Genomic DNA, 22,375 nt, shown 5'->3' on the forward strand with positions numbered 1-22,375 from the left:
AAAAATAAATAAGTAAAAAAGGTTTTTAAATGCCTTGACTTGTGGCTTTAAAAAAAATCTGTTAGTGTTAAAACTCGATAAAACTATGAGCATTTTGGAACATGAGAATTGAGGTGACCTGAATCTGGGTTTCTAGGTCATGCCACTCATATTTGTCTCTAGAATGTCTCTTACTACCCTTGAGGTGAGAGCTGTGTTCTTGCTTTGACACTTTGTGACATCCTTATTGTGCACAGCGTTTTCTCACGGTAAGCACTTAATTCGTAGTGAGTGTTTCATTGAACGTGCCAGAGGGATGGGGGAAGCTGTCAGATGAACGTCCTAAATTTCTTGTAGTTGCTACGAGTTAACCTGTGGATAAACTCATTTCCCCCTTCGGTCTTGTTTTAAAGGATAGGTGTATGAAAAATGTGTGGGCGTAAAGGGTCATTGTCTGGAGTCTAATATCTAAGTCTGAGTCTACAGAAGCTGTCTTACAACTATGTAAGTTGTAGGTAAATGAGCAGTGCAAAGTAGTCTTTGTTCCAGAGTCCAGATGCTGACCTGGACCCTTGGTAGGAAGCCAGTTTGGCTTCCATTTGCACCGCCATCCCAACATTCCTCTATTCTACACAATTTAAAAAGTTCTCCTTTGAATTGGCTGTATCATATATCTGTATTGATTAATACATTACCTAAAAATCTCTGATACATGTTCCTCTTTTTAATCCACAGAAGAGGTGTGGTTTTAATTTAAAAAATGGTTTTATATAAGTTTGGGGTTCTTCCACTGAGTTTCCCAGCAGACTCTCCTAACAAAGCTGAGTATATTTATAATCTGGGAAAGTACAGTTTATGGTCTAATTAAAGCTCAGATACATTTTTCTTCATTTATAAATGACAATAGAAATTTGATGGCATTTTCTTATTAAACACTCTCTGTTAATTTTATAGTTTCTTTGTCTTGCCACGGATGATTCAGTGCTAACCTTTGACAGCAGTGGTTGGGAATTTGGTGTTAAGGTATATTGACCATACTCTATAACTACTTTTAGAGATACAGTCTCTGTTGGGTGAAAACCTCCAGAAAAACTTATCTTTTTATGACTTTATCTTCTTTAGACCCAGACAGGAATGCTGTGCTCACTAACAAGGGGCTTTCATACCAGATATGAGGTACAGAGTTGGTAAGTTTGGGGACCTGTCTGTTTATCCTTCATCTTTACAATTTGGGGGCTTTGTATCTGCATTTTATCTTTCAGAAAGGTATTTATTTGCCTCTTAGTGAATATGTAATACTTTCCTAAATCCAGGCAATGCTACTAATTTAGACTGAAATATTCTAAAATTAAAGGGATCCCATATACATTGATTTAAGATGGTTCTAATTATTTAGGTTCTAACTCTCCTAATTTAAGGTTTCTTCTCAGTTTGTAAGGTATGTAAGTAAAACACTCCTACAATCCCTTTGTCTTATTTAGGGTTACTATCTCTGATGAAACATCATGATGAAAAGCAACTCGGAGAGGAAAGCTTTACTTCATTCACAGTTTCATTTAAAAATCATCAAAAGCATTGAGGGCAGGAACTCAAGCAGGGCAGGAATGAGGCGGCAGGAGCTGATGGCAGAGGCCATGGAAGGGTGCTGCTTATAGGCTTGCACACCATGACTTGCTCAACCTGTTTTGTTATAGAACGCAGGACCACTAGCCCAGGGGTGGCATTACCCACAATAGACAGAGCCCTCCCCCACCAATCTCTAATTAAGAAAAAGCCCCACAGGTTTGCCTAGGTCCCCATCTTAGACATTTTTTTTTTCAATGAAGCTCCCTCCTCTCAGATAACTCTAGCTTATGTCAAATTGACATAAAACTGCCCAGCACATGCTTAAAAATAAGGATGTAGGAAATTTCAAAAGTTGTTCTAGTTTTGAAAGTATTCTTTATCATCTTTTTTGCCTCATATAATAATCCTGGTTATGGTATCCCCTCCACCTCCTCCCCCATCTAGATCAAGTCCATTCCTAAATCTTATTTGTGATGGTTTATATATGCTTGGTTCAGGGATTATTTGGAGTGTGGCCTTGTTGGAGTAGGTGTGCCACTGTGTTAGCCTTTAATACCCTTGTCTTAGCTGCCTGGACGTCAGATTTCTCCTAGCAGCCTCCAGATAAACATATAGAGCTCTCAACTCTGCCTGTGCCATGCCTGACTGGATGCTGCCACGGTCCCACCATGATGATAATGGACTGAACCTCTGAACCTGTAAGACAGCCCCAATTAAATGCTGTCCTTATAAGAGTTGCCTTGGTCTTGGTATCTGTTCACAGCAGTAAAGCCCTAACTAAGACAGAAGTTGGTACCAGAGACTGGGGTATTGCTGTGATAGGTCTGACCAGGCTTTTGTCTTGAAGAATGTGGATTTGGGGGATTTGTATTTGAAAAGCAGTGAACTGCTGTAAGTGGGGCTTGATGGGCTGTCCTAGTAAGAATATGAAAGGCTTGGTTGCTGAGATTGATTTGAACTGTGCAGACATGGCCCAGGAGGGTTCAGTGGAAAAGAATCTCAGTGTGGGGCCTAGAGACTATGATACTTTTTTGTGATATTTTTGCTGAAGAATGTAGCTGCTTTCTTCCCTTCTCTGAAGAGTCTACCTGAGGCTAAGGTAAAGATATTTATATTAACTGCATTGACAAAGGAAATCTCAAAAAAAGCGCAGCAGAAACTTTGTTCTCTGGTTAAGTCTCATGAAAAGTGTTTTGAACAAGCATAGCAAGCTTAGAAAGGAAAAATATAAAATATGTGAGGAACACTGGGAAGGGAAATGGAGCCGAATCCTGTGTTCAAGGATATTAAGTTGAATTAAGGGAGTGGTGACCTTGAGACAAAGATTTCACCCAGCTAAGTTTAGGACCAGGTGTGGCAGTACACGCCTTTGATTCCAGGAGACTGAGGCAAGCAGATCTCTGAGTTCAAGGTCAGCCTGGGACAAAGCAAGTTTTAGGATAAGGCATGGCAGTACACACCTTTATTCCCAGCACTTAGGAGACAGGCGTAAGTTCAAAGTCAGTCTTCAGAGCAAGTTCCAGGACAGCTAAGCTTAGGCAGTGAAGGAGGTAGAAAACCGAAAGCTAGTGATAATGTAATAGAACAAGGGGCCATGTTGTCCCCCAGGAAGCAGCAGAACTCAGCAGCTTTGGCCATGTGGCTCTGGCTTTAGAGTCAAGAAGAGAAGGAGACTACTAGGATAATTGATGCTGGTCAGCTGGAGCTAAGAAATTAGTGGGGATTAAGAAGAGACCAGCATCACTGAGGTGAAATCTTCTGAGAAGTGTTTTCTGAGAGCACAAAGAAGCTGTGTTCCAGAGATAGCCAAGGTTGTACCTCATGCTGCAGCTGTACTTGGTAATGCGTAAGAGTCACCCAGGTGGTGCTGGTTTTGAAGGCATGAAGGGGTCATGAAGAGCAGTGGAGGCTGGGCGCTGTGAGAGGTCATGGAAGGCCATTGGTGAAGGTACAGCCTCTGTTGCAACGGAACGCCCAGGACTGAAGGGGTCATGCAAAGGATTTGATGAGAGAAGAGAGCCTATGAGAGGCTATTGATGACGCCTAGCTGCAGCCGAAGACCCCAATGTATTGGAGATGCCAGTGGCATGGGATGATCACCAAGAACAGCAGCAGCAGTGGGGTGGATCAACCTGAGCTACAGAGGGCAGAGCTGGAGGAGTGACACCAGCCCTTTGGAGGAGTCCAGAAGATCATGTGTAGATCCCAGACATTGAAACACGAAGCTGTAACATTGAAGTTGCCTTGGAGACCTCAAGATGTTCAAAATGCCAGAGCTGTGGCTATCTGCTGAGGAAAGCTGCTAACGGGGAGTGGAACCATCCCAGGAGAAAGAATTTTGTTGCCATCAACAAATATGAAAAAGGAGTTGGAGATCTGAAGACCACTTTGACACCAGAATTGGAGATGCAGAGTTTGGAGTTTGCCCAGCTGGTTTCCTGTCTTGCTTTGGGGATTACAGTTAAGTGATTGGATGAATCTTAGAAGAGACCTTGAACTTTAGACTTTTAACATTGTTGAGACTGCTACAGACTATGGGGACTTTTGAAGTTGGACTACATGTTTTTGGCATTATGCTCTGTTTAGGTATGGCCCCCATAGATTCATATATTTGAACAAGCCTATGGGGGCCAGAGTGGAATGTGATGGATGTGTATTCTTGGCCCAGGGAATAGCATTATTTAGAGGTGTGGCCTTGTTGGAGTAGGTGTGCCACTGTGGGTGTGGATTTTAATACCCTTGTCCTAGCTGCCTGGAAGTCAGGTTTCTCCTAGCAGCCTCAAGATGAAGATGTAGAGCTCTCAGCTCCTCCTGCACCATTCCTGCCCAATGTTGCCCTGGTCCCACCATAATGATAATAGACTGAACATCTGAACTTGTAAGCCAGCCCCAGTTAAATGTCCTTTATAAGAGTTGCCTTGGTCTTGGTATCTGTTCACAGCAGTAAAACCCTAAGACATTATTAGAAAACATACAGTCTTCTAAGACAGAATAATGTAATAGTATAGTATAGTATAATATATAACATATGATATGATAAAAAATGAATACATCAGAATTGGATAAAGCAAATAGAAGGAAAAGAGCCCAAGAGAAGGCACAAATGAGAAACAATCTCACTTGTTCATGTAGTTGGAAATTCCATTAAAAACTAAACAAGAAACCATTATATATATATACATATATATATATATACACACACAAAGTATCTGTAAAGAGAGGATAAAAAATAAAAGTTAAAAATAATAAGATAAAATTAAAATAAAAGAAATAGTTCTGACAATATAGTGAGACGAGAAACCTCCAGAGATGTGAGAAGTTCATTTTCTCTTGGCTCTCTACTGCCACTCGTGTGGCCTACCCTTGAGAGTCCTTTGTTTCTCCAGTGAGACTCCCTTGGAATAAACTCAACTTTTATTTGCAAGTGGTTCTCAGTTGGGTAGTTTCTGGCTTAGGGATGGGGGCTTAAGTCTATTTTCAGCTCAAGGACCCAAACTGGTTCAGACCATGCAGGCCCTGAGCATGGTGCCTTAGTTTCCGAGTTGATAGGCATATCATATCAGTCATGTCGATTTAGAGGGCCTTCTTTGAGTATGTTTATGACTTCCTTCTCATTCACTTCTATAAAGTCCTGAAGTCTTTCATTTTTTCTTAATTTCTATCTTGCCCCCATTTTCACTCAGTAGTGAGTTGTCCAGTATCCATAAGTTCATAAGTTTTTTTTTTTATTAATTTGAGTATTTCTTGTATACATTTCGAGTGTTATTCCCTTTCCCGATTTCCGGGCAAACATCCCCTCCTCCCTCCCCTTCTTTATGGGTGCTCCCCTCCCCATCCTCCCCCCATTGCCGCCCTCCCCCCAAACAATCTAGTTCACTGGGGGTTCAGTCTTAGCAGGACCCAGGGCTTCCCCTTCCACTGCTGCTCTTACTAGGATATTCATTGCTACCTATGGGGTCAGAGTCCAGGGTCAGTCCATGTATAGTCTTTAGGTAGTGGCTTAGTCCCTGGAAGCTCTGGTTGCTTGGCATTGTTATTCATATGGGGTCTCGAGCCCCTTCAACCTCTTCTAGTTCTTTCTCTGATTCCTTCAACGGGGGTCCTATTCTCAGTTCAGTGGTTTGCTGCTGGCATTCGCCTCTGTATTTGCAGTATTCTGGCTGTGTCTCTCAGGAGCGATCTACATCCGGCTCCTGTCGGCCTGCACTTCTTTTGCTTCATCCTTCTTGTCTAATTGGATGACTGTATATGTATGGGCCACATGTGGGGCAGGCTCTGAATGGGTGTTCCTTCTGTGTCTGTTTTAATCTTTGCCTCTCTCTTCCCTGCCAAGGGTATTCTTGTTCCCCTTTTAAAGAAGGAGTGAAGCACTCACATTCTGATCATCCATCTTGAGTTTCATGTGTTCTGTGCATCTAGGGTAATTCAAGCATTTGGGCTACTAGCCACTTATCAATGAGTGCATACCATGTGTGTTTTTCTGTGATTGGGTTACCTCACTCAAGATGATATTTTCCAGTTCCAACCATTTGCCTACGAATTTCATAAAGTCATTGTTTTTGATAGCTGAGTAATATTCCATTGTGTAGATGTACCACATTTTCTGTATCCATTCCTCTGTTGAAGGGCATCTGGGTTCTTTCCAACTTCTGGCTATTATAAATAAGGCTTCGATGAACATAGTGGAGCACGTGTCTTTTTTATATGTTGGGGCATCTTTTGGGTATATGCCCAAGAGAGGTATAGCTGGATCCTTAGGCAGTTCAATGTCCAATTTTCTGAGGAACCTCCAGACTGATTTCCAGAATGATTGTACCAGTCTGCAATCCCACCAACAATGGAGGAATGTTCCTCTTTCTCCGCATCCTCGCCAGCATCTGCTGTCACCTGAGTTTTTGATCTTAGCCATTCTCACTGGTGTGAGGTGAAATCTCAGGGTTGTTTTGATTTGCATTTCCCTTATGACTAAAGATGTTGAACATTTCTTTAGGTGTTTCTCAGCCATTCGGCATTCCTCAGCTGTGAATTCTTTGTTTAGCTCTGAACCCCATTTTTTAATAGGGTTATTTGTCTCCCTGCGGTCTAACTTTTGAGTTCTTTGTATATTTTGGACATAAGGCCTCTATCTGTTGAAGGATTGGTAAAAATCTTTTCCCAAACTGTTGGTTGCTCTTTTGTCCTAACCACAGTGTCCTTTGCCTTACAGAAGCTTTGCAGTTTTATGAGATCCCATTTGTCGATTCTTGATCTTAGAGCATAAGCCATTGGTGTTTTGTTCAGGAAATTTTTTCCAGTGCCCATGTGTTCCAGATGCTTCCCTAGCTTTTCTTCTATTAGTTTGAGTGTGTCTGGTTTGATGTGGAGGTCCTTGATCCACTTGGACTTAAGCTTTGTACAGGGTGATAAGCATGGATCGATCTGCATTCTTCTACATGTTGCCCTCCAGTTGAACCAGCACCATTTGCTGAAAATGCTATCTTTTTTCCATTGGATGGTTTTGGCTCCTTTGTCAAAAATCAAGTGCCCATAGGTGTGTGGGTTCATTTCTGGGTCTTCAATTCTGTTCCATTGGTCTATCTGTCTGTCTCTGTACCAATACCATGCAGTTTTTATCACTATTGCTCTGTAATACTGCTTGAGTTCAGGGATAGTGATTCCCCCTGAAGTCCTTTTATTGTTGAGGATAGTTTTAGCTATCCTGGGTTTTTTGTTATTCCAGATGAATTTGCAAATTGTTCTGTCTAACTCTTTGAAGAATTGGATTGGTATTTTGATGGGGATTGCATTGAATCTGTAGATTGCTTTTGTTAAAATGGCCATTTTTACCATATTAATCCTGCCAATCCATGAGCATGGGAGATCTTTCCATCTTCTGAGGTCTTCCTCAATTTCTTTCCTCAGAGTCTTGAAGTTCTTATTGTACAAATCTTTTACTTGCTTGGTTAAAGTCACACCGAGGTACTTTATATTATTTGGGTCTATTATGAAGGGTGTCCTTTCCCTAATTTCTTTCTTTCTTTTTTTTTAATATTTTATTTATTTATTATATATGAGTACACTGTAGCTGCCTTCAGACACACCAGAAGAGGGCATCAGATCTCATTACAGATGGTTGTGAGCCACCATGTGGTTGCTGGGATTTGAACTCAGGACCTCGGGAAGAACAGTCAGTGCTCTTAACCACTGAGCCATCTCTCCAGCCCGTTTCCCTAATTTCTTTCTCGGCTTGTTTCTCTTTTGTGTAGAGGAAAGCTACTGATTTATTTGAGTTAATTTTATACCCAGCCACTTTGCTGAAGTTGTTTATCAGCTTTAGTAGTTCTCTGGTGGAACTTTTGGGATCACTTAAATATACTAGCATATCATCTGCAAATAGTGATATTTTGACTTCTTCTTTTCCGATCTGTATCCCCTTGACCTCCTTTTGTTGTCTGATTGCTCTGGCTAGAACTTCAAGAACTATATGGAATAAGTAGGGAAAGAGTGGGCAGCCTTGTCTAGTCCCTGATTTTAGTGGGATTGCTTCAAGTTTCTCTCCATTTAGTTTAATGTTAGCAACTGGTTTGCTGTATATGGCTTTTACTATGTTTAGGTATGGACCTTGAATTCCAATTCTTTCCAGGACTTTTATCATGAAGGGGTGTTGAATTTTGTCAAATGCTTTCTCAGCATCTAATGAAATGATCATGTGGTTTTGTTCTTTCAGTTTGTTTATATAATGGATCACGTTGATGGTTTTCCGTATATTAAACCATCCCTGCATGCCTGGGATGAAGCCTACTTGATCATGGTGGATGATTGTTTTGATGTGCTCTTGGATTCGGTTTGCCAGAATTTTATTGAGTATTTTTGCGTCGATATTCATAAGGGAAATTGGTCTGAAGTTCTCTTTCTTTGTTGGGTCTTTGTGTGGTTTAGGTATAAGAGTAATTGTGGCTTCATAGAAGGTATTCGGTAGTGATCCATCTGTTTCAATTTTGTGGAATAGTTTGGATAGTATTGGTATGAGGTCTTCTATGAAGGTCTGATAGAATTCTGCACTAAACCCGTCTGGACCTGGGCTCTTTTTGGTTGGGAGACCTTTAATGACTGCTTCTATTTCCTTAGGAGTTATGGGGTTGTTTAACTGGTTTATCTGTTCCTGATTTAACTTCGGTACCTGGTATCTGTCTAGGAAATTGTCCATTTCCTGAAGATTTTCAAGTTTTGTTGAATATAGGCTTTTATAGTAAGATCTGATGATTTTTTGAATTTCCTCTGAATCTGTAGTTATGTCTCCCTTTTCATTTCTGATTTTGTTAATTTGGACACACTCTCTGTGTCCTCTCGTTAGTCTGGCTAAGGGTTTATCTCTCTTGTTGATTTTCTCAAAGAACCAACTTTTGGTTCTGTTGATTCTTTCTATGGTCCTTTTTGTTTCTACTTGGTTGATTTCCGCTCTGAGTTTGATTATTTCCTGCCTTCTACTCCTCCTGGGTGTATTTGCTTCTATAGAGCTTTTAGGTGTGCTGTCAAGCTGCTGACATATTCTCTCCTGTTTCTTTCTGCAGGCACTCAGCGCTGTGAGTTTTCCTCTTAGCACAGCTTTCATTGTGTCCCATAAGTTTGGGTATGTTGTACCTTCATTTTCATTAAATTCTAAAAAGTCTTTAATTTCTTTCTTTATTTCTTCCTTGACCAGGTTATCACTGAGTAGAGCATTGTTCAATTTCCATGTATATGTGGGCATTCTTCCCTTATTGTTATTGAAGACCAGTTTCAGGCCGTGGTGGTCTGATAGCATGCATGGGATTATTTCTATCTTTCTGTACCTGTTGAGGCCCGTTTTTTGACCAATTATAAGGTCAATTTTGGAGAAAGTACCATGAGGAGCTGAGAAGAAGGTACATCCTTTTGCTTTAGGATAGAATGTTCTATAAATATCTGTTAAGTCCATTTGGCTCATGACTTCTCTTAGTCTGTCTACGTCTCTGTTTAATTTCTGTTTCCATGATCTGTCCATTGATGAGAGTGGTGTGTTGAAATCTCCCACTATTATTGTGTGAGGTGCAATGTGTGCTTTGAGCTTTAGTAAGGTTTCTTTTACGTATGTAGGTGCCCTTGTATTTGGGGCATAGAGATTTAGGATTGACAGTTCATCTTGGTGGATTTTTCCTTTGATGAATATGAAGTGTCCTTCCTTATCTTTTTTGATGACTTTTAGTTGGAAATTGATTTTATTTGATATTAGAATGGCTACTCCAGCTTGCTTCTTCTGACCATTTGCTTGGAAAGTTGTTTTCCAGCCTTTCACTCTGAGGTAGTGTCTGTCTTTGTCTCTGAGGTGTGTTTCCTGTAGGCAGCAGAATGCAGGGTCCTCGTTGTGTATCCAGTTTGTTAATCTATGTCTTTTTATTGGGGAGTTGAGGCCATTGATATTGAGAGATATTAAGGAATAGTGATTATTGCTTCCCGTTATATTCATATTTGGATGTGAGGTTATGTTTGTGTGCTTTCATTCTCTTTGTTTTGTTGCCAAGACGATTAGTTTCTTGCTTCTTCTAGGGTATAGCTTGCCTCCTTATGTTGGGCTTTACCATTTATTATCCTTTGTAGTGCTGGATTTGTGGAAAGATATTGTGTAAATTTGGTTTTGTCATGGAATATCTTGGTTTCTCCATCAATGTTAATTGAGAGTTTTGCTGGATACAGTAACCTGGGCTGGCATTTGTGTTCTCTTAGGGTCTGTATAACATCAGTCCAGGATCTTCTGGCCTTCATAGTTTCTGGCGAGAAGTCTGGTGTGATTCTGATAGGTCTCCCTTTATATGTTACTTGACCTTTTTCCCTTACTGCTTTTAATATTCTTTCTTTATTTTGTGCGTTTGGTGTTTTGACAATTATGTGACGGGAGGTGTTTCTTTTCTGGTCCAATCTATTTGGAGTTCTGTAGGCTTCTTGTATGTCTATGGGTATCTCTTTTTTTAGGTTAGGGAAGTTTTCTTCTATGATTTTGTTGAAGATATTTACTGGTCCTTTGAGCTGGGAGTCTTCACTCTCTTCTATGCCTATTATCCTTAGGTTTGATCTTCTCATTGAGTCCTGGATTTCCTGTATGTTTTGGACCAGTAGCCTTTTCCGCTTTACATTATCTTTGACAGTTGAGTCAATGATTTCTATGGAATCTTCTGCTCCTGAGATTCTCTCTTCCATCTCTTGTATTCTGTTGGTGAAGCTTGTATCTACAGCTCCTTGTCTCTTCTTTTGGTTTTCTATATCCAGGGTTGTTTCCATGTGTTCTTTCTTGATTGCTTCTATTTCCATTTTTAATTCCTTCAACTGTTTGATTGTGTTTTCCTGGAATTCTTTCAGGGATTTTTTCGATTCCTCTCTGTAGGCTTCTACTTGTTCTCTAAGGGAGTTCTTCATGTCTTTCTTGAAGTCCTCCAGCGTCATGATCAAATATGATTTTGAAACTAGATCTTGATTTTCTGGTGTGTTTGGATATTCCGTGTTTTCTTTGGTGGGAGAATTGGGCTCCGATGATGCCATGTAGTCTTGGTTTGTGTTGCTTGGATTCCTGCGCTTGCCTCTCGCCATCAGATTATCTCTAGTGTTACTTTGTTCTGCTATTTCTGACAGTGGCTAGACTGTCCTATAAGCCTGTGTGTCAGGAGTGCTGTAGACCTGTTTTCCTGTTTTCTTTCAGCCAATTATGGGGACAGAGTGTTCTGCTTTCGGGCGTGTAGTTTTTCCTATCTACAGGTCTTCAGCTATTCCTGTGGGCCTGTGTCTGGAGTTCACCAGGCAGGTCACTTGCAGCAGAAAAGTTGGTCTTACCTGTGGTCCCGAGGCTCAAGTTTGCTCGTGGGGTGTTTTCCTCTGGCGTCAGAGATGTGTGCAGAGTGCCGTCTCTTCTGGTTTCCCAGGCGTGTCTGCCTCTCTGAAGGTTTAGCTCTCCCTCCCATGGGATTTGGGTGCAGAGAACTGTTTATCCGGTCTGTTTCCTTCAGGTTCCGGCGGTGTTTCAGGCGCAGGGGTCCTGCCGCTCCTGTGCCCTCCCCTACGGGAACCCAGAGGCCTTATACAGTTTCCTCTTGGGCCAGGGATGTGGGCAGGGGTGGGCAGTGTTGGTGGTCTCTTCCGCTCTGCAGCCTCAGGAGTGCCCACCTGACCAGGCGGTGAGGTCTCTCTCCCACGGGGTTTGGGAGCAGAGAGCTGCTGCGGGCCGGGATCCGCAGTTCATAAGCTTTTGTTGTCTCTGTTGTTGATCCTGCTTTATCTGTGGTCAGATCGGATGCGGGGTGTTATTTCAGTTTTCTATTTATCAAAAATTTTCAGTTTATCTTTCGAGACTTGCTTTGTGTCTGAGTACGTGGTCATTTTGGAGAACGTTCCACGAGGTGCTGAGAGAGGTATGTTCTTTTGTGTTTATACACTTTTTGCTCACGTTCTCTCTGATGAGACCTGGTCTCATTGTCCTGCATGCAGGATGAGTCTGGGACACAGTCCTGCAGCCACATCCTAGCAGCACTTCCTCAGTGACTGGAAGAAATCTTTGGAAGACATGGAGCTTCGTCCACCACAGCAGTCCCACTGTCTCCTGTCATCCTCCTCCCTGCCTCCTTGCTCTTCCTGTCCCTTTTCTCCACTCCCGTCTTCTGTGGGCCTGATCCTCTCCCATTTCTTTGTATTCTCTCTGTTGACTTGGAACATACATTCACATTGTCTCATTTTAGTAGCTGCCCTTACAGTTCTAACATATTTAGTTGTGTATTGAAAGTTCTGTAAGCCTATGTTTATTTAATACATCTCTTCTTTCACAGGTAAGAAAAGAATCACTTCCTTCCTCTTTTCCCAGAAGAAATATACCATGTATCTTTATTATAGTAGCATGTGGCTTTCTTCTAACTAAAGAAACTCATAAAATTGTTATGAATGTGAAATAAACACATTATGTATTTTCTGTGCTTTTTTTTCCCCCCCTGAAGCCTTTGTTCCTAAAGCCAAGTACCTAGACTTCGGCCTCACTAACACCATTGTGAAGGATGCTCTCCATATTTTTTCCCCAAATGAGAATCTGTGGCAGGTTCACCCATCAGTTAAGTAGGGAGGACAGTATGGAATTCTCGTGGCTAAATTTTCCTCTAAGTACGGGGGCAATATTGCGACACTTTCTCTTAAAATCGATTGTTACTAATGTTAAATCTATTGTTAGCCTAAGTCTTTTCCTTGGCTGAATCTGTCTTTTCTATCTAGTAGCTTTTACAATGCTCCGTAGTTTAACCACACTGTGTTTATGGATTTATTTTTATTGATTCTTCACCAGGATGTGTCTTCAAATTTTGAACTCATGTTTTTCCAGTTCTTAAAATTATTACCTAAGCCCCCTTCAAGTATTGTTTCTTTTCCATTAACTCTATTTTTATAGGATTGATTGGATGTATTTTGAAACTTCTCAATATATTTTTCATGTCACCGAACTGGCTTTTATGTTTGCTTGTTCTTAGCGGTTTTCAACACTTTTTTGAGTGTGTGTAGCTGGAGGTAAACTCTTTTTTTTTTTTTCCAAAAATTAAATCTTTAAGGATTTTGATCACCCCGTTCTCTACCCACCTTAAAAAATCCTTAAAGATAAAATTGTGCTGTCTGTACTAGAGACTACACTCATAGAGAAAACCATCTTTCTATCCCAGCATCTGTAGGTTGTCAATAACTCCCTGGCTTGGGGTGGGAGTGTGCCCACCTCTTCTGTCCTTGTTGGACTTTGCTCTGGCTTGGGCCTGCACAGGTCTTGTACACACTCTTGCATCTGCTTTGAGTCCATCTGTGCGGCTGCCCTGATGTATCCAGATCATAATGAGTTTCCTCGTAGCTACCCACTATTTCTGGCTCTTACAGTTTTTCTGCCCCCTCTTCAACAATCATCCCTGAGCCTCAGGACGGGGTTGAGGTGTATGAGATCCCTTTAGGACCTGCAATTCTTACGTATCTTATCCTCAGCACCTTGGCTAATTGTGGGTCACAATTACATCTTCTTGGATCAAGGATGAAAGATGAATTGGCCTATGCGTGCGTTCTTTCTTATCTATGAAGTTTTCTAGTTCTTAAATTGCATTTGTTTTTGTTTTACTTTTCAAAGGACACGTTTACTCCTTCATTTATCTTTGTAAGAGTCCTACAAATACAAACGTTATTTTTGGACTGTTATTTCCATTAATTTTTATTTTTTTGAGATTTAATTTTTTTTTTACTTTAAGTGTATGAATGTTCTGTCTGTGTGTATATCTGCACTATGTTATGTGCAGTGCCTCCAGATGCCAGCAGAAGGCGTTGAATCCTCTGGAACCAGAGTTACATATGGTTGTGAGCCACCACTTGAGTGCTAGGGACTGAACTGGGGTCCTTTGGAATAGCAGCCAGTACTCTTCAGTGCTGACCTACTCTCCAGCTCTTTTCTTTCTGCTTTGAGAGATACTCCCCTTCCCCACACTCTTCCCTTACTCTTCTTGCAGTGGTGGTCTGTATCCCAATTCCCAGAAGGCTCAGCTCTCTCAGTGCCTGATACAAAGGTGGTAGGACCCATGCCCTTTGTGATAGGTTATATATTTAGATCCTGCATTTGTGAATACCTTGCTTAGGGTCAGGATGTAGTAATCTTGATGTCAGGACTGTGGAGTTTCCTCTTGTCTCTCTGGGTTTTCAGGGTATGGCCCCATTCTTCTTTTAGGAATCATCTATCCCGATTTGAGAGTTTTTCCTTATTCATTTTGATATCTTTAGTGATGACTTTATTGTTCTGCCCATGTCACTGTTGGATTTCACAATAAAACCAGGGCAAACAAGCCCAAGTTGTTCTTGATTTTTCCTTTAAGAGATAGATGGTGGTGATTGAAACTGGTGATAGGAGTTTGTTGGATCTCAGGAGCTGTCCTGTCTGTAAAGAAGACAGGATGTTGTGAGCATAGTAATGTGAGTCTTGCCAAGGACACTGGGTTCTCTCCATCTTTGTTCTTCCTAATACCCTCTCTTCTTGCCTTGTCTGGTATTGATTAATGTCCCAACACAGAAGGCCAAGTGAGGACTGCTTTGGGGACAGACAGTCTATAGTCTAGGTTATTTATAGCCTCTGACAGAAGGGTGGGGCAATCTGTGGCTGTGTATTATGTATGGGATCTGAAATCCAACCTGTACTAAAACTGGGGTAGTCCTACTAGAACACATCTACAGTCTCTTTCCAGGTTTGCCCACATCTCCAGTAAGACAGTCATGTTGTTAGCATCCTCTTTGACATCTTTACAGAGAGGATGCTGTTGAGTCCTGTACTGGGGATCTCAGTGGGTTGGCTGAAGAGAAGGTGAGGGCCTGGTACCAAGACATGCCGTTCTGTTGGTTGCTAGAAGAAACATCAGAGGCTGGGCTTCTTTCATAATACAATATGGAGCTGACAGGTAAAGTGTAAGCCTCCTTGTTTAGCTAAGTCATAAAGGAACCATTTTTAGTAGTGATACTTTCAAACTTTCCTTGAATAGATTTGGCTGTCAGTCAATCCTCTTTTTCTACAGAAGCCCCCTTTTGATAACACTGTTCCCAAATTGATCATGCAGGTAATAAGATTCAGACACCATGAGGAATTTGTCTTATGCCTGAGGGTTGAGGCTGATGAGTTCACCTGTTAGGATTTTAGGTTTAGAAGCAGGGAGGCTTTTGATGAACTTCTCTGTTGGACATCATGGAATTTACCAAATTGCCTGAGTCTGAGGCACCATTTCTACCCAGATTGCAGACATTAAACACAGGTATATGAATGATATTGGTACCATGGGGAATGCAGGAGTTACACAGAAGAGGAAGGGAACAGGGGTGTGTTTGTATGTCTGCTGCATTTGAGAGTAGTGTAGGGAAGTTTATAGGTGGACTCTGGTGTTGTAGATAGAAAAGGACTTGAGATCCACCAGAAAATAAGGTTTTCATGATGAAAATCCAGAGCCTGGAGAATTACATTGTTTCATTTTCATCCCACTCACAGTGTTTCTACTTCTTTCTCTTTTTAATCATTTCTTCCTTTTTAAAAATCTCTATCATTTTATCAACTGCTCACAACAATCCTTAACTATCATTCAGAAAGCTTCTGCAGTTGACTCCTTCCTGAGGCATCCTTTCTCCCACAGGGAGAAACAGCGCTCTGATAACACACTGTGTTTTTTTATGCACTTTTTTTTTTTTTTATGGTGTAGGCAATCCCATGAGTTGGCCAGTGGGGATGGGACTTTTATGAAAACTTTCAAAAAAAATCTCAAAGTGGTATTTAACATACCACTGATCATGTAAGAAGATTTTCATCTTACAAGAGCAGAGTATTAACGATGAACAAATTGTGACCACCATTTGTAGATCAGGTTTAAGGGTCTCTGAAGAAGATCTTCCCTTACTAATGAAAGACAGACATATGAGTTTCTTAAGTCTCTTTTAAATGAACAGCCATGTCTTGGAGTCAGATTTGAGTCAGTGAATTTTGGTGGCAAGTCAGGGAATATTGGTATCTTTCTAGGCAAGTGGAATGATGTGTTGTTTCTGGCCAAGGAGGAGCAGGGATTGAAATGATTGAATCCCCTGAGGCTGAAGGTATAGGTTGGATCCACATGCTACCTCAGAAGAACCATGAAGTGTGGATAATTAGCTTCTCAGTGGTAGACACGGAGTGTTCAATTATGATAAGTTTGGTATTCATGCTCTGTTTTATAGTTTAAAATGGATTCTTTTGTCTGAGGTATCTGTGATGAGAGCTCATAGCCAAGGGATATCTGTGAGCTATAAGCAAAAATCATTATAGAAGCCACCATTAAGAATATATGTCATGCAGCATATCTGATTCAAGGCAAAATGGAAGGAGCAAGAGTGTGCATCTAGATCTCAGCTGCTTCCAGCATAGATTTTATTAGTCTATTATGCTGTTAGGACAAAACACCCAGTAAAACCAGCTACGTCAGGAAGGGTTTATTTTGGTCCCCAGTCTGAGGGTTCAATCCATCGTGGTGTGGAAGCCATGGCAACCCAACCTCAATGCAGTGAGTCACTGAGCAGGCACTTAGCTTCCTTCTCTTTTTGCATTCATTTGGTGGGGAGGGTGGAGTTGCTGGGTAGGGGAGTTAATCCCTCACTCACATGTCAAGAGGTTTGTTTCTAGGGTGAGTCTGAATTCCATCAAGTTGACAACCAAGATTAACCATCTCCGAGGCGTTAGACCATGGCTAGTACGGGGTACAGGAGATGGGAATGAACCGTCTTTCCTGGTGGAAGAAGATGGAAGGAAGAACAATTTCTTGACCGAATGACCCTACATGAAGAGAACCAGTGATTGGAGGCGCCATAGCAAAGGAACCCCTGTCTCCACAGACAGGAGCCTGAAGCTCTAAGAGGTTTGTTGAAGGCTACAAAGGAATAGTCAGAGGAGGGTTTCAGTCCGTGTCATCAGAGTTCTACCATATGCAGTTGAATTATCTTCTTAAGATTCCCAGTTGGTTCTGCATCTGATGTGACTAGAGTCTCTTGCTTTTATGAAGGAAGAAATCACAGGGCTACAATTAATTTCCTTATTAGCAATGAAGCCAGAGGGTTAAGTTACAAACCAGACAAAGTACTACTCCTGTTCTGGGAGAAAAGTTAAACATTTTACGTAAAAAATATAATGTAAAACATCCTAGCTTGGTAATGCATTTGGTTCTTACTACCATTCATTTCTTGCTCCCTGTTTTCTTTTATTTTGGCTTCCTGGAGTGAATGATGATTTGCCATGAGCAACAGAGAATTTGTCCTTGAATCCTGCTGCTGTAAACTCTGAGGTAAATAAATGGAAACAGATAAAAGTCTGGAGACTAGATCCGACTGCTTCCGTAAGCACGTTAGCCTCTTCTTTCTGGCAGGTAGGAAAGGCTCTTCGAGCTGGTACTCCATCTCCTTGCCTGCATGCAGAAGCTTCACTCAAGTTACCTGTTACTAATTCATTTGTAGCAGGATGGGGAGTTCTTTGTTCTCTTTGCTATCATTCTTAGGAGGGGCCTTCGGTAACTTGGAAAGGAGAGTGGCCCCTCTGTCAGCTTAATAGTGTGCTAGATGAAGTCATACGCTGTAAGATGTCAAACAGTGCTGGTGCCAGGAATGGCGGTCCAGGAATGGCGGTCTTGGAAGTCTTTCCCTCTGAGACTCTGAATGACTTGAAAGTTGATTTGCATTCTTTTCCCTGAGAGACAGAGAAAGGCCCTTATGGGGGAAATACGGGTAGAGGAAATTAGGGAGACATGGGAAACAGAGATGGAAAAGAGAACAGAAAGAAAAGGTGACCTGAGCGTAAGGAGTAATGGAAAAGTACAGGTGTTCAATTGCATTTGCCCTAATCAGATAGTAGGTGACGGTTACACCTATGGAAAGGTATAACACGCCATCCAAATTGACATGCTTTAGTAAGGGGAGGAGTGCCCCTTACTAATGCTGATTCCAAGTCGTGAGTCTATCAGGCATATCTGGACATATGGTTATAGATTAAACCTATATCAGACCTACAGCCAGACAACACGCAAGAACACTTGGGACACTCAGTCTTAAACGAGACATTTCCATCAAATCCCTCCGCCAGGGCTCAGAAACCCTGAAGAAGAGGAGGTGAATGCAAGAGTCAGAGGGAAGAGAGTACACCATGAAATCAAGGCCTCTAAATCAGCATGAAGAATGCTCAAAGGAGCTCACAGACACTGAAGCAGCAAGCACAGGTCTGCACAGACCTGCACCAGATGGGGCCCTAGAGCCGACAGCAGAAGTGAACTCGTGCCTCCATCCCTAACACAGAAGCTCTGTCCAATCGATACTGACCTGCAGTGAAGATTTGCTTTCCTCCAAGGGAGCCTCTCTGGGGAAACAAACGACTCTTAAGGGGAGGAGGCAGCTTGCACAGCAGTTGATGTAACCGAAAACAAACTCAGTGGAACCTGTTAGCACTTTTAACGCTTTTTATTTACATTTTACATTTTCCCCCTTTTTAGCCCTGTAGGTTCTTTGTGTATATAGTATGGCTTCCAGCTTAGTGCTTTGGTAGGGTTCCTGAGTGTGCAAAGGAATGGGTCTCTGTGCCTTATCTCTTTCTTGTGCCTTTTCTTGGGCTCTTTTCCTACTATTTGTTTTGTCCTATTCGGATGTTTTAGTTTTTGTTTTATTATTTTATTTTATTATATTGTATTATTATCCCTTTGAAGCACGTTTGCTTTTTAATGAGAGAAAGGGAGAGGAAGCAGATGGATCTGGGTAGGAGGGGAGTTGGGGAAGAACTGGGGAGAGTAGAGGGAGGGGAACCCTAATCTGGATATATTATATGAGGAAAAAAAAACCTATTTTCAGTAAAGGAAAAAATGGAATTGCAGTGTCATTTTGATTTGCATTTCCCTGGTGGTTATGGATGTTGGACTTCCTTTTTGTATTTATTGGCCGTTTATACCTCATTTGAAAAAGCATTCATTCATTTTCCATTCTGTTTGTTGAGTATATTATTTACTCTTTTGTTCATTGTTTAATTCTTTATATATTTTAGATATGACTCCACTGTCAAATGAATATTGGCAGGGGTCATCTTCCGTTTTATCAGCTGTCTCTTTACTCTCTGATTGTTTCTTTGGTAGGCCAGGATCTTTTTTAAACTTTGCAATATCACATTTGTACTGTCGTTGAGCTGTTCTTTCTTTGGCCCTGACTTTGTGTCTGGTGCAGTCACAGCCCTCACAGCTGAGTGCTTCTTTCCCCAGCATGTGCACGTAAGGCTCCATCAGTTTTGTCCACATGATAGTGCTGTGCACCCTGTAGCACGAGGAGTCAGAGGAGCGTGGTCTCCTTCTGTTTCTGCCCCCACACGGGCCAGCTTAAATCAAATGAATACCTAATCCAATAGTGAAGCTTATTAAACCCTTTGCCCCACACCACCCCATCTGTTACATGTCTCATTCTTTATCTCCAGAATGGCAGAAACTAAGTGTTTTTCTCAGTTTTGTCCCCCCTCTCTCCCTCTGTATCTGGTATCTTTCAGAGCTAGGACTGAAGTCAAGATTTGTAATCAGGCTGAGGTGCACCTGAGGATTCCCAGCATTCCAAGTGGCTTTTTCTAATGCCTCACCTCTCCCAGCAAGGCCTCCTGCTGTTTAGTGAAGATCAACAGTTGTTCATAGGTCTCTGTGGTAGGACCACAGACATGGCTCATCTAGGATCTAAGGTACTGAGAGATATCAGGGACATGGCTTTGATAATTCTTTTGGATAAGCAGGTCCTTGTTCCCCCAAGACTTGCTGCAGGATCCTGGTATCTGATGGTAAGAGGGATCATGGTTTCACCTCAGTGGGCTTCTCTTGGCCTTCTGTCTGTGGGCTAGTTTTTTTTCTTGCTAACTAAGACATCATCGATATCAAAACCAAACTAAATTTGAAAATAGACCTTAGTATGTCTATGTAGGGAATAGCAAAAAGAATACAATCTTTCCCAAGTTAAATATTTCTGTTTTTAATCCTTGGCAAGTATGTTTTACTCTTGAAGAATAAAAAAATACTTTAGGAGTATTGCTAGCATGTAAAGTTCCAAATTTGGTGCCATTTCAGCCATTGCAATGCCAGATACTTAGATTCTGAACACCCCCCCCCCCGCATTATTTATTAGCCTTACTGTCTGTCCATGTCCTCTCTAAAGTTTCCTGGGAGGTGGGAGCTTCCTGTGTCTGTCAGCTTTCACACCCCTTCCCACTCCAGTGTGAACCTGTTGCTTTCCAAGGAGAAAATAATTGATACATATGTCTAAACTCCTGCAAATCAGTAGTTCCATGAATTGACCCATCCTCTGTGCAGAAAGGCACACTGAAAGTCTCTTATATAGAACGCATGAAACCACGCACATATTGCTACTTAAATTTCTTTTGAGGAGTAAGGCCCTGGGTGAAGATGTAGACAATATTAAGATCACCCCATTTGCAGTCATATGGAAAGAGGTAAATACCCTATTTCTTAGTTACGTTTCTATTCCTGTGATAAAATCACAACTGCAGGCAGCGTGGTGGGGGGAGGGTTTATTTAGCTTCCACTTCCAGGTAAACACTCCATCACTAAGGGAAGTCACGGCAGAAACTTAAGGCAGGAATCTGGACTTGAGAATTGATGCTGACGCCTTGAAAGACTAATGCTTACTCCCTTCTTCTAGTGTTTTTAATTTGCTTCCTTACACAATCCAGGATCACTTTTCCAGGGGTGACACCACATCAACCAAATCAAGAAAATTCCCTACAAACTTGCCTACAGGCCCCCAATATGATGGGGACATTTTTTTCCCATTCGAAGTTCCTCTCCCCAGATAACTCTAATTTGTGTCAAGTAGATGTGATGGTTTGTATATGCTTGGGCCAGGGAGCGTCACTATTAGGAGGTGTAGCCTTGTTGGAGTACGAGTGTCGCTGTGGGTGTAGGCTTTAAGACCCTACTCCTAGCTGCCTGGAAGCCAGTTTTTGGCAAGTCACCTTCAGATGAAGATGTAGAACTCTATCTCCTCTTGCACAATGCCTGCCTGGATGCTGCCATGTTTCAGCCCTGATGATAATGGATTGAACTTCTGAACCTGTAAGCCAGCCCCAATTAAATGTTGTCTTTATAAGGGTTGCCTTTGTCATAGTCTCTGTTCACAGCAGTAAAACCCTAACTAAGACAGTTGACGAAGAAGATGAATGAGGGGGAGGAGGAGGAGGAAGGATGACAACAATGGCAACAACAAAATATAGCCAGCCAACCAAACAAGCAAAGCAGGACACCCTAAATGCAGAAATCTTCAGTCCTCTAGTGGATGCAGGCAAAATATGGTATTGGTGTCACACCAAATGTCTTCTTTTCTTGTTTGCAGCGGTTGCAATCTAAGATACACAAATCCTCGTTGCAGTGATGGGTAAAACGATACCTAAATGTAGTAGTGCCTGGTTAAACCGGGGTGGATGAGGAGGATCCAGGATCCTCAGTTGGCTCTCTAACTAGCTCCCTGAGGCTACTATGTGTCTCATCTTGAACTGAGCGTGAATGAGTCATGCTTAAAGGAACCCAGAGGGAATAAAACAAAGAAAAGATGGTCACTGATTTTCTGTGTCCTATTCCTGATAAGGTAATAGTCAACCCCGCTGTAGCATGTCTCTCTGACGCGTTCATATCGCTATTCTCTATTAGAAGTCACTGGGGTAGCGGGGACCACTGTGCTTCATTACCGTGTCTGCACAAACTTTGCTTGCTGGAGTTCTATTCCCATTGGTAATGATAAAAATTTCTGCTTCACTGTTGGGAGAGGATGGATGGCAGTGAGGTAATGTTAGACAAATTGGCTATTATGAAAAGATAAAGACATATGAAAAAGATGTATTATGTCCACTTTCTCTTTACTAAAGGTAGGCTTCCTTTTATTTAGAACTGGGTAGTAAGAAATTTGACATAGTACCTGCATTTTAGGTGGTGCAAGTCATGATTTTGGTAGGTGGAGAGGTATCATACAGGACCATCTGTGTATTGATTGGTATGCAACTCTTACGAAACCTGCTTCTAGCCAGTATATTCCTTGCTCTTAGTCAGAAAAAGGGGAGACTTTGTAATTTGCACCAGAAAGATAGTTTGCAATTCTAATAATACCAAGAGTCTTGTCATCTACCTAACAAGAGGGAAAACACACACTAAGACCCATATCCAGGGCTGGTACTATAACTCAGAGCTTCAGTGCTCACTGATATGCACAGATTCAATTCCCAGAACTGAAAATAACCACAACTCCAGTAACGAAGCCATATTTCTGAACGGCATAGATG

General features: G+C 41.6%; 1 protein-coding gene across 1 annotated transcript in view; it reads left to right on the top strand.

Moving 5' to 3' along the window:
- LOC148005239 (uncharacterized) overlaps positions 1 to 18,913 on the top strand; it is a 37,177-nt gene extending 18,264 nt beyond the window's left edge. Inside the window, exons 4-5 of the mRNA XM_087554994.1 lie at positions 1,102 to 1,166; positions 16,712 to 18,913. Of these exons, the coding sequence (XP_087411120.1) occupies positions 1,102 to 1,129 (28 nt within the window). The 3' untranslated portion in view covers positions 1,130 to 1,166; positions 16,712 to 18,913. The remainder of the gene's footprint in view (positions 1 to 1,101; positions 1,167 to 16,711) is intronic.
- The last annotated feature ends 3,462 nt before the right edge of the window (positions 18,914 to 22,375 follow it).

The sequence above is a fragment of the Rattus norvegicus genome, chromosome 6 (assembly GCF_021556685.1).
Source record: "Rattus norvegicus strain SHRSP/BbbUtx chromosome 6, alternate assembly SHRSP_T2T, whole genome shotgun sequence".
Lineage (NCBI taxonomy): Eukaryota > Metazoa > Chordata > Mammalia > Rodentia > Muridae > Rattus > Rattus norvegicus.